The sequence below is a fragment of the Cucurbita maxima genome, unplaced genomic scaffold, assembly GCF_002738345.1.
Source record: "Cucurbita maxima cultivar Rimu unplaced genomic scaffold, Cmax_1.0 Cma_Scf00023, whole genome shotgun sequence".
NCBI classification, from domain to species: domain Eukaryota; kingdom Viridiplantae; phylum Streptophyta; class Magnoliopsida; order Cucurbitales; family Cucurbitaceae; genus Cucurbita; species Cucurbita maxima.
The window spans coordinates 2975720-2988845 of record NW_019272039.1 but is presented as its reverse complement, the minus strand read 5'-3'; the positions used below and the strand labels follow the sequence as shown (position 1 = coordinate 2988845).

General features: G+C 33.0%; 1 protein-coding gene across 1 annotated transcript; it reads right to left on the bottom strand.

Moving 5' to 3' along the window:
• Nucleotides 1-2395: 2395 nt before the first annotated feature.
• On the bottom strand, nt 2396-12531 carry LOC111497133 (protein MRG1-like). Its single transcript, XM_023147803.1, has 11 exons — nt 12212-12531; nt 8846-8899; nt 8609-8622; nt 6830-6972; nt 6303-6338; nt 5454-5494; nt 4775-4873; nt 4171-4250; nt 3286-3455; nt 3085-3169; nt 2396-2745 (listed from the first exon to the last, which is right to left on the bottom strand). The coding sequence occupies exons 1-11, from the start codon at nt 12347-12349 to the stop codon at nt 2655-2657; spliced, it is 951 nt and encodes a 316-aa protein (XP_023003571.1). The 5' UTR covers nt 12350-12531; the 3' UTR covers nt 2396-2654.
• Nucleotides 12532-13126: the final 595 nt, after the last annotated feature.

The window sequence follows — 13126 nt, the reverse complement described above, 5'->3', positions numbered from 1 at the left end:
GGAGAATGCCCACAAGGGGCTTCCTTTCTAGTCATGGACTACCGGCGAGATGGGACTGAGGGAATTTTGTCATGGATATTCCTTTTTATTTGCTTCAACAAATGGATATTCTTTTTGAAGTTTAATTGGATGTCCGATGGTGTGGAAGCTTGTTTTAATTGAAACAAATCCTATGAGGAGATATTTTTTTATTCAAAATCATTAAATTCCCACTTTAAGAGATCTATTGCTTTATCAACTTGCTTACAAGACCATTCCAAAAATTAACTGAACTTTTGGATATGTTTTTGAAGTATTATACTTGCGCCATAACCTATATGGAATAAAGAATTGGAACAAAGAAATTCCCGATTACAAAGCCAATCGAAGATCAAAGATTCAACCATCAAAATATATATTTTTCCTCTAATCCCTCTAGTTATCACAATAACAAAGGTCACACTGTAAAGATGAAAATCTGTCAAATTAAAGTCTAGTTGCCAAAAAAAAAAAGGGAAAAAGAAAAGCTCCTTGCAGTCATATTCTACATCCCAGAAAATTCCACTTGGTCAAATAAGTAACCTTTTTCAAACATAATGGGCGTACCTAACAAACTTTAGAAATAAAGAATTACAATTTCTATGCTGAATTTGCTAAATTAGCTTACATCATTTCTTCAGCAGCACAGTTTTCCAAAGTTGAGAATGAATAAAATTATGATAAGACCCAACTAAAAACAAAATGACCTCGACTGATCCATCAATGTATGCTTAGTCAAATATCATTTAGTGTACTCTTATGTTCACCTTTATAATGCCACATATAGAAACCAGTGGTATGGTAGTAAAGAAACTAATCTCATCCATTATGAGACACATCAATGTTAAAAAGATTAATTATAAAGAAAAATTCATATTGTGAACTGACGCAAATACTACAACCCTAGATGAGTATTGAGAATTTTCCTATACATGGACATGCTCAAATACAATAGAATCTATCTAATATGCTTATTTCTAACATAAGGGACAAAGTTCGAGCACCAATTACCTACTATGTATTTCTCGTTGTTCAACGTAGTTTAATTTACCCAATGATGTAACACTAGTTATGTTAATTGCATTAACTAAATTAATATAGAACATAATTTGGAAGAAATACTTCCACATGGTTTATTACTGATCCCAATGTATATTGAAAAGTTTAGAATCACGTGTTTTGATGCAGGCAAATCTTTAGTTTGCTTATATACAAACAAATTAATGCATACCACACTAGATGAAGACGACTTCACTTTTTTAAGATTGAGAGTTTAATCTCTGATGGCATCTATCTAACCAACCATAGATGTTAACTTTCCTCTAGAACCATGAAAAAAATCCTCATTCATTTCCTTTAGACACTTGTAATCCTTCAAAGGTGGCACATCAACATACTCTTTGATCATAAAAATTAACCGAAACCTAAAACATGTATAACTAGATTCATCTATAAAATCAATTGTATCAACTTACGCCACAGGCATTACATACCAGAAGATTAGTGCTAGCATCATTATGTATAGAAAATGACAGAGATTTAATTGACTCACAGTGTCGCACCACAGGCATTGAATGCTTATGCATGATTTGCAAACTATTCTCCCTCCATGAAACAAGAACTTGAAACTTTATGAAACTGATTCCACTATGATTTGTGGGTTCTCTCCATGGTACTTGGTCTTTCTTTATCCTATTGAACTTTTCGATCATCTTACCTTTGTGTAACTACATGAAAAACTATGAAACTGGCCACATTCTCAGCCTACAACTCATAAATGTAAACAATTATAGAGTGCTTGAGTAACAACCGACCTTTAACTGGAAATAAACAAAGTCAGGATAAATAAAGAAAAGTTTGTAAAGTTGCGCAGTTCATAATTGGAGGAGTCCAACCCGATTAGCTATCAAACAAATTCCGGAGTACTTGACTATAAAAATTAAACTGAGAAAAGAGTAAAAAGATAATACCCCAAACATCATAACAAATTGAAAGGCACTAGAGCACAATATAGATAGTGACACCGAATTAGACAATGTGAAAACGATAAATTAATATAAAAAGAAATAATCAAACCTATCAAACCAATGAAAAATCAAAACTCCGAAAAATTATCCCAAAAAAGAAAAGAGTAAATTTTAAAAACGCTGAAAGCTAACCAGAAAACCTTCATTCACAAATACTAAAAATTAAAATAACTATTATAATAAGTGAACAATTAATAATTCACGGTAAAGAATAGCATAGAAAAATAAAAGAGGAACAAGAAATCATTAGTTTTTTAGTGAACTTTTAGAGTTCATTCCGATAACTTCACATAAGCATGCAGTTGTGACTACGTACTCTCCCATAAAGTAAAATAATAGATAGACAGCACTTGAGCTTCTCAACAACTAGAACACTTGAATAGAAAGTGCATGCACCAAATCAATATCAATTACAAATTAACAGATCATTCTTTAATAAGAGAGACAGAGACAGGAAATTATAGACCAAAAAACAAAGGCTTGTACAGTTACAACAAGAGGATTGGTTTGGCAATGCAAGGCAGCATGCATCATGAAAACGTGCTACATCCATGCCAAACTATGAATTGCAAGCATGAAGGTGTCATGCCACGTAATAAGGATTCGCTGTCAGTCATTTTTGCCCTTACCCTTACCCTCAGTACCTTTGCAGCCCTCATATGCCGAAACAAAGTAAGTACTCTGATTCTTCTGCAGAAATCTACATCCAATATAAAAGTTAATCAAGCATCACCAGGCTACTAAAGAACCAAAATTATTCAATTTATTAGTTCTAGCATTGCTTTTAATGGAACATAAGAAATCTAGAAAAATCGGCGCATTGCCATCAAAGATAATAACATAAGATGGTATCTTATAAGGATTTCCTTCCCTAACCCTTAGTTTTAAAGGAATAACTATGAGGTAAATACATGTCGGAAATTAGAAGAATACATCAACGATTTGTGAGCATGCCTGTGCCAGTGTAGTTTCTCCCTGTTCTAACATATATTCCAAAATGTAAATACAGTGTCATCATTTATAAGGTTAGCGCAAATACTTCAGAAAGTCAAGCAACTTTTGGTGTAGCCGGGTCTGTGTTTCATCTTCAATATTCACATATGTCAAAAGCTCAGGCAACTTAACTGTAAAAAAAAATAAATTAACTAAATGAATTAGACATTATATAAAAAATGTGAGCTCAGAACGGGAATTTGAAAATTGATGAATACGAGGATGTGGAAGTGCATCCTTGACATACCAAAGAGTCGTAGCAGATGTTCTGCACCATATATGGTTGATGGAGAGACGTTATCTCCGACTAATTCACGATATTGTTCACGCTCTTTATTGTACAAGAGCAGTACAGGCAATGCTTTATCAAAATAACACCGTATTCCTTTCAAGACTTCTCCAAGCGAATCAGTAATCCTATACCAGTGAAGGATAAAAAGTCGAAGTTCGATCTTATTACCATGAGAAATTGCTCAGATTTCATCTGAATGACAGAATTGAGGTAAGAAATGCTAGTGCCTATTCAGACATTAATTTTTAAGTGTTACATACTAGAACTAATAGGGAAGGATGATGAACTTTATGAATTACAAACTGTTTTAGACTGGATTTCTATGGATTTCTATGAAGTGATATAACACGGATAATAAAAATAATAAGAATCCAAGTTCTCCTATCATCCTTCTATAGAACACCCGCCAAAAATATGTAAAAGTCCATAAAAATCACCAGCTCCCACTTCCTAAAGATTTCTCCTTATAGTGAGTCTCCAAAGGCTACAGTCTTCTTACTAAAGGAAGTTTGCCACGTCAACATCACCTTCATAGCCTTACACCATACAACATCAAGATGCTACAAATAGTCCAGTTCTGAACATTCATATGAACAGCTTGGTTACTCCAATTATAACAGTATAAGAAAATATAACTATTACCAACTGCCTGGGAGTTTCCCGCGTCAACTTGATCAGATCCAGCATTTAACAAACTTATTTAGTAGTTCAAAACATGTAGTTATGAATACAAGACCAATATAAAATCCAGTCACTTGTAAGGAAGAAAATTAAATCGAAGCACTCGATTGATCAGATCCATGCCAATTTGTATTCTTAGTAAGATATAAGCAAACTTACGAGCCATCCCTCTTGGATCTGTATTCCAAGTACTTGGTCAAAATATCATCAACTGTAGGTGTGCGAGGGAGTTTCACTACCTGCCAGAAACATCTGAAAATCAATATGCTAACCAGACAGATGCATGGATAACTTGAGTAAGTCTCCAATACATTCACGTGACAAGACAAATGCTTGAAAGAGTCAAGTTATCAAACAAAATTAAGTTAAAATAGGACAACCGATAAATAAATTGATAAAGACCATTTAATCAGCATGAAGGAAAATTGTCAACTGTATCCATTTTGCAACAGAAATTTAGAACCTGATTTGATACAAAAGAGATAAAAAAAAAAAAGACCAATGGAGGAATTGAACTGTGACTGCAACGTCAACTAGACAAAAGAAAGAAAGAAAGAAAGAAAGAATTTATCCATACAGCGATATGAATTGTCAAAAGTTAACTTGAAGAGTGCCTAGTATATAAAGATTAATGACAATTGTTGAGTGCAAGTGCAAGGAATTTTTTTAATTATTTCATCAAATGTTCAAGTATCACACTGTAATAAGAGTCCTCTTTCGTAAAATAATACAAATAGAAAGAGAACAAACAGTTGGTACGTACCTTATCCTGCTGTGTAACAAAATCCCAATCGTCAACAAGTTGCTTTCTTAGTGTTGAAGGTATTTGAATCTTGATAACCTTTTCAACGGATTGATTGTCCTTCCAAAAACCAAGGAACCATATTTAACCAAATATAATGCAAGAAATCGAGTGACAAGAAAAATAAGAACTGGAGATATGATATACTAAAAAGCTGTTACCATTACAGATAATACACACACGCACACACACAAGCAAAAGGGCTAAACTGAATCAACATAGAAATAGAGAAGTTCAGTATCAATTCTATCATTTATGAAGGAAAGAGAGAGAATAGACTTATAACTCCTTTCATTCAAGTTTATGAATAAGATAAGTGCACTCCATTGAAAAAAGATAACAGTCTCCACCTTATTGCTTTGCTTTCTATTTTATAATAAAGCAACAGGAAAAAGAAAATGAGAATTTTTTTTTTTATTAGAGAGGATTTTAAAAGAAAATGAGGAAATATATGTTCTAAAGATATTGTTATGAAATCTGGAAAGGAAAAATCCAAAACCATAAATTTCTTGGTTTTCAATCCATAGAACGATGAAGCTAAAAGTAAATTTGTTGTATATATGCCTAAACAAATTTATATTGAAATGTCTGCTTACAGAATTAGAACAACTTTTGAACATTATTCACTACATAAAATCACCTTGGTGCCCGAGTCATTCTTTCGTTTCTTCCCCTTTGGTGCTGCAACAAATATCAACGGAACAATATAAGGATTACAAGAACATATCTAAAGTCAAAAAAACGGGGAAATTTTGACATTGTATTTGTAATTTATCGTCAGAATTGTTTACATTCCTACTAGCAGAAACAGGGGAAGATAAACTTTCTCAGGGAGGGGGGCCAAAAATTTATAGGAAAATTGCAAAAATCACCCATGAAGTATGGTGTTAGTAACAATTGCACCTCAAACTACTGTTACCACCACGATACTTCAGGGGTAGTTTTTGCAATTTGCCCACAATTTATCAAGACCAGTTCTAAGTTCTACCAAATTATTTTAGGCGTTTTCAATTTTTAATAAAATAAGGAAGGTGATTGCCCCTCCACCCCGAGTGTGTGAACAAGGAAGAACAATGGCCCCAAATAATGCTCTTTTCCACTTTTGGACGGAACGTTAGTAGTTCAAAAGTCTTTAAATGAGAAATACATTCATCTTCAACCTCGATAAGCGACTGTAAAGTTTTAAGAGATTCTAGGTTGAAATCCAGACTGTCTTAGCCCTAATCAGGTAAAACTTTCATTTCAAATGGGTCCCCCAATCAAGGTACTGAAGGAGGTAAAGCCTTCGGGTCATGCCAGTATGATCCAAAAAAATTGCCAAGATCAAGACTAAAACTACGATTAAATATTCTTAAAATGCAAAGTAGCACCTTTGGGTCAAATAAAGAACGATAATACTTCATTGTTTGAGCACCACGATGAAAGGTAGTTGAACTCAAACTAACAAGAATTTAAAGAGTTTAAGAAAAGTGTAAAAAATAAACAATACCATTGTTCTTGTGGTCCTCTTTCTCCACTTTTGCATCTGCAAGGAAACAAATTTCATTAACTGGGAAGGATGTTAGCAACCCTCAATAGTCTAAAAGACTTCATCACATCTGAAATTCCATCCTAGTGCGGTAGTGCTCAAACCCATATCATAGAGATGCAATGCACAAAAACAAATAATTAGATGTTTTCATGTTGAAACACCCAATCCATAAATGAGTAATTAGGAAGTGAAGGAAAAAAAATACAAATTAATTATTATGAATAAGAAGATTGGTACAGAAAACATATGCCCATGCAATCAACAAGTGATGAAGGGCGTAACTACTCATTTCACGAGCTGGTGCCTCAATTATCCAAATTAGAAGGGAAAAAAAATGAAAAACAAATGCCTTCTTTATAGACAATTTTAATCTTATTTAGAATCATGGAGAGTCTAGCGAAGTAAGAGATGTAAACAGATAATAAAAAGTCAAAGATGTTGATTTTGGACTCATAATTTGGTATAACTAAGAATTTGAAAACTACCAATCGAGTTTTTTGGCTTTGCTTGTGCAGAACGTCCAGATTTTGAGCTCTTTTCTACATACCCTTTCTCAAGGGCTCGCTGCTTCAAACGGTTCTCATCTGTACATTTCATCAATCGGTCTATGCTTACCCATTCGTCCCAACTGTTAGCAAGATGTCCATTGTAACAAGCTTTGTATTGTTTTTATAAACAAGACATAACTATCATAAAAAGATGCTAGATATCTAATCGAAACAAATAATTTCTATATTCCTTTACAAAAAAAAAATGCAACCAACTGAAAGGAAATTTCTATAGCATTCTCGTGGATGATTTCTATAAGGTTACCAGTATTGAATGAGCAAAAATAAAACTAAAACGTTTCTCCAAACAATTGATCAAGAAAAGAGTTCACAATGTTAAGCCGGGGATGAAGTAACCAACAGAAGAGAAACCTGAAAGCTTAAGATTTCCATTATCAAATATTTTTTACAAAAATCTGGACACAGAAACAAAAGTAAAACTCTGCATCCAAGTTTATTAACTGGGCCGATCAAAATCACAATGCCATACCAAGTAAACAGATACATATGTAAAATGTTGGAAATGCTCAAATTAAATAATGAAAACTAATAACGTCAGGTTCGGAAACTAATCACTATTATATATTCATAAAGCACAAGATTCCTCTTAGCTTACAATTGTTTGCTGCTGATAGAATAAATCATTCAACCCATATGCAGTGCAAGAAAGAGTTATTTTCAGAAGTCCCTCATTCTTCGTACGAATTAATTTTATAATATAATATTTTTATAAAGCATGTTAACCATCGCGGTCATAGAATTATAGGAAACAATCTTTGGACAAAGTCCATAATGGTGTTAATCCTCCTCAAAGAGAGCCTCGGCCATAATTTGCAGGAGGAGGAAGAAATGTCTTAACCTGATTCAAGCTTCAAAGGACAGGTAACTTTTGCCTTTCTTAGGTGTGGACAAAAGATTTAGGCTTCATCATAATTTAGGAGATCTTCAAAGATCATGGTGCAATGAACACCGTAAGACTTTTCTTTGGTCTTTATGCTTGAGGGGATCTCAACTAATGGTTCTCTATGCTGATGTGTCTTGGGCAATCCAAATTAAAAATCAGCTTACCGCATTGTTCTTACATAAAGGAGAATAAGCCCCAAGCTACTGAAAGTTATATACACCTTCCAATTAGCGAAAAAGATCAACTAGTCTATAATTTGTAAAGAAAGAGTAAATTTATACCAATTCAAAGCATTTAGGAGGACCGTATTGGTGAATCTACCAAATGAGAATGACATGCCACTGAAAAGTGTGATTGTTTATCTCAATGCATAAAGTCCAAAAAGAAAGCTCTGTTGACCTGTAGCCACAAGATTTCCTTTTCTTTCTTAAAGGGGTGGCCCATCAGGATAGCCGATAGAAGAGCATTCAGATTGTTGGGGAGAGGGGCTTGCCAACCATACGAAAAGAACATCATCACCCAAAAATGATAAACACAGCTGTAAGGAGATGAAAAATAGAACTTGTGTCTGTATTCCTTTTATATTTCTATCGTTCTTAAGGAAGTTTTACATTTCATTTTAATAATAACGTGAAAGTTGATAGCTAGAAAAGAAAAGAAAAACAGAATGAAAAAGCAGAATTGCAAGCACATCATAAGCCTAGTTAGAAGAAGTCACACGATAGTTGGACAAAAAAGGAAACTTACTAAATATTCGATGGAGAGAGTAAAATAATAGAGGATTCTAATATAAAATAGAAAGAGAGACTCACTTTTTATTCCAGCCCTGCAAAATGACAATTCAGAAACTGTTAATAACTTGAGAACGAACTATCCACTTAAACAAACATACTCAAGATTTGAATTGTATTCAACATATCCAGTCACTTCAGCTTTTTATGCTGACAGCACATATTCCTCTAGCAAGGAAATTGTAAGTCAAATGATAATTGTAAATCAAAATCAGAACTTAAGCAAGGAAAACTGCAATGCATGGAAGCCAAACTTACTAGATAGTGCAGAAAGTATCTCCATTCCTTCTTCCTAAGCTCAACTCTTTGAACCTGAAAAGTAAAAGCATAAACTTGATCATTATTTGTTTGATCACTGTGGATATGGAATAATAGGGCGTCAATTTCCTCTTCAAGTGAGAATACAGAATGGGAATCCTGGAGAAAAATCAAGTTGATTCCACTTGCGCCCTTTTGTTTTGTAGAAACCAGTCGTAACTTAAGTTTTATGTGATAGTTGTTTATGTGCTCTTTCATTCAATTTAGATGCACGTTGACTTAGTTGAGAGATTTTAGGGGAGTAGTGCTACCACGTTATATATATCAGATGACGTTCGCAGTATGTAGTACAAACTGTGTTTTACCTTTCTTCTGCTTTTGTCTCGATCATCTCCTTCCATCAATCTAGTTAGCGTACACTACATACGTAAGTGGCATACAAACTCCAAAAAAAAAAAAAAAAAAAAAAAAAAAACAAACAAATGTGTGACACACTTAAAAGAATGTTTGCCCAAAAGGAGTTTGCAATCTTTACAGCATGAAATGGTCATGATGACTTAAGGTAACCTAAAAATTTTGGATTATTTTCTGAAAAATAATTATTATAGGAAACAAAATATTTTATTGATATGATGAAATATTACAATAGGTATTTTCAGAAAATTCAGTCTTTGTGGGCTGAAATTTCAGAACTAAAATGAAGGAGACCATGTTTGATGCAGGATTGAATGTTCTCTTACTTTGGGTTTGCAAAAACAGTTCATGACCTTTATTATCAAATCAGGAAGCATCAGTGAAACAAATGATCTGAAATATCAAGCCTCTTTGTGGTCGAATCTGTTCTTTACAAGGTTGTTTTGAGAACCAAAGAAAAGAGACTATTCATCTTCTTCAAAATATTTTTCAGGTAAAAGCAAACAGGAGGAGAGAACTTTAAGAGAAACTCAAATGTTAGGACATCTCAGAACAAATTGTTGTGTCAAATTCATGGAAGGAGCAAATGCTGTCCACAAAAGTAGTAAAAATTGAGCAACCAAAATGGTACAGTACTTGCACATTGAAGATATCTAGCAACCACATGATATATTTTTTGGAACACGCTAGACCAACCCACTTATTGATTCAAATTACTTAATAAACTACAACGAAAATGGATTGTTGATTTGATTGCTCCTATCATGCAACAGAAAATGCTTCTATACTCTGGTATCCTACTATATTATGAAAAAAGAAACCAATGCATCCTATAGAAGGAAGGCAACTAACTTATGAAAAGCTGCTCAAACGATAAATATCTCTCTCAATGATGATTATCATACTCCAAAACTAAAGATTTTGCCTTCAGTTATGGTACATTGGTATTGGCCTAATGAGGTCCAAATTCTCTCTAATGTAAAAAATGTTTAAATGAAGCTAACGTATTGATACTAGGGCAAGAAAAGAAGATGCATATGATTTGACAACTAGAAACCCAATGGTGTGGCCTAGTAGTCAGTAGAGCAAGTTTAAAAAGTATAAGGGACTTTGGAGGAATTAGTTCGAATTCCATGCCATCACCTACTTCCGATATTAAGTGCTTGTTTGGTAGGGTATCTACATACAAAATTTTGAAAACAAGGAATCCAATAAAAACAAAGATGTATTTCATGTTTTCAAATGTGTTTGGTAGAAAATTTAAAAATTAGATTCTAATTTAATTAACTATTCAAAATGAGTTAGATAATATATTTATAGACCACGAAATTAATTGTAGTTGCAAATTAAATATTAGGTTGAATATAAATCGTTATTAATTGATTTATGAACATGTTTTTTGTTATAAGTTTTGTATAATTTTTTTTTTAACAATATCATATAATTTATAATATATTATATCAAACATATTGTAATTTAACAAAAGTAAATTGAGTTTACAACTTGAAATGCTATATTTATCTTTTAAAAATTGTCTTTCTTAATCTAGTTCTGCATTTTAAATTTTCAAATTCAAATCTAAATACAACAAAAACATAAAAATGTAGTTTTAAAAATTTTCAGTATTGGATCATAGAATCCAAAAATAGTTTTTGAAAATACATATGCTAAATGCATATTCACTTAACTTAGTAAATTCGAAAGTATAAAACAAAATCCAGATTGCATACCAAACATGCTCTAAAATTCTACAAATTTTCTAGCAATTAAATATTGTAAATTGTTAGTGAAACTAGATGAAATATGTATAAGCTAAGCTAAACACTCATGAATAACTAAAATAATTCTAATAAATAAATGGTCAGCAAACGATTGATATGTTGAAAATATTTGATGAAATGCAAATCCAGCACTTCGACATCCTCATTGGTGTATTGGTCACCCATTGTAAATAATAATCAACAAAGAATCCCTTGTTCTTCCATATTATCAAGCTCATCTATATTACCCATTAGAGAACGTTTGCCTCCAAAATATTATCAAAAGTTTCCTTATTCCATCTGATCAATAACTTCTTAAGATCTCTTTATCTGGTTATGGAGTTTCTCTAGAGAGGAAGAAGCCCCTTGGAGGAAAGTTATCATGAGTTTTTATGGGCTCGATCATCAGGGTTGGTGCTCCCCCCTCCTAAGGGAGAAGCAAAATGCAGGCTTTGGTTTTATATTGCTAAAAATGGGGCTGTTTTCTTCAGCTTCTTGAGTTTTAAGGTGAATTGGGGCAGTCAGATCCATTTATGGAAGGACTATTATTGTACAAGAATAATACACCATTTCAATGAATGGTTTTACAGAAGCAAGATGGGCTAGCAATGTGAATGATAGGGACACCTCGTAAACGTATTGTTTTAATACAAGCTCAGTATAAATTTATTTTTGCAGTAAAAAAAAGCTACTAGCTCTTTCTAGTTGTTAAGCTACCACTGTGTCTATTCAAGAATGTGTTCAAGTGTGAAATTTGGTTATTTTCTCCTTATTCAGATTAGATGCAGGATCAGCATCATTGCTTGAGAGGCTTTAATAAATTGTGAGTTTTCCTTTCATCAACTCGGTCCAAAAGCTTTTCTCCCTTCGATAAACTTAAAAAGAGTTCTAACACACAAATATCTTTTTCATGACCCTCGTATCCCCATAACATTGGTCTCAGCTAAATGAACCGCGGTACGGACTTTTCTTTCTCCGACCAAACAAGCATAAGAAATCCAATAACCAAACGCAAAAGACAGAACTGATACGATTGAATTAGGTTACACAAGCATTATCCCCCTTTTCCTCACTAAACCAGATGCGCCATCCGAAAGGCGAGCTAACAATTCAATGCTTCGGAGAATTTTAAAGAAAAAATAAACAGAAATCCAAAGGCAAATCGTAAACAAGAGCGTAAAAATAGATGTACCTTGGCTTCATAGATGCGAGGGCCGTGATAGGCAAGGACCTTCTCTCCTTCAGAGTAAAGGCTTGAATTGGAGGGTGGAGAACCACCGCTGGACATGTCGCCGTCGGTGGCTGCGTCGTCCTTGAATGAGTTTACCATTCTCTAACACCCAGAGATGGCAAATGAACCAGCCAAACACGAGTGTCGGGTCCTTCTTCGTGAGGTCGCGTGGCGCTCTAACGAGTGCGGAATAGAGCGGGAACTGCCATCGCCGGATGTTTTTTTCATTTTTCCTCGCTCCTTTTTTCTCTCTCTCTCTCTCCCTCTTTTTTCCCTCTCTTTGTTTTACTTTACCGCTTTACTATATAATTCATAAGCGATTAAATATTCTTAAACTTTCACCTTTATTTTCTTTAAAAAATCGCAATTTTTTTCGCCAACTTTTCAAATATGGAACATAATTTTCTAAACTTAATCTACCAGCGTTACAAGTAATTTATCGCACAAAATAATAAAAAGATTTGTGGTAACTGTAATACTATACATTTTAAATTTTTACATAAATCAAAATCATTAAAATTATGCCTTTTTTTTTTATTATTAACTCAAACTTAATCTAATTTTTATAAATAGAATTTATTAGTATATTAACGCGACAAATAAATGAAGTTTGATTCTAGTATATCATTTATATATCAATTTGTATCCCTACTTTAATTTGATTTAAAAAACATGGTAATTATAAAATGATAATAAATATTTATAAACTATTAAATAAATTATTCGTGTTCGCTTTAAATCTAAAAGAAAATTATAAGTTAATTACTATGGGAGAGATAATTTTATACATAAATATAGGTTTTACACCAGCTTTCCATATGAAATTAACAAAAAAACAAATTAACGAAGATACAAAAAAAAAAAAAAAAAAAAAAA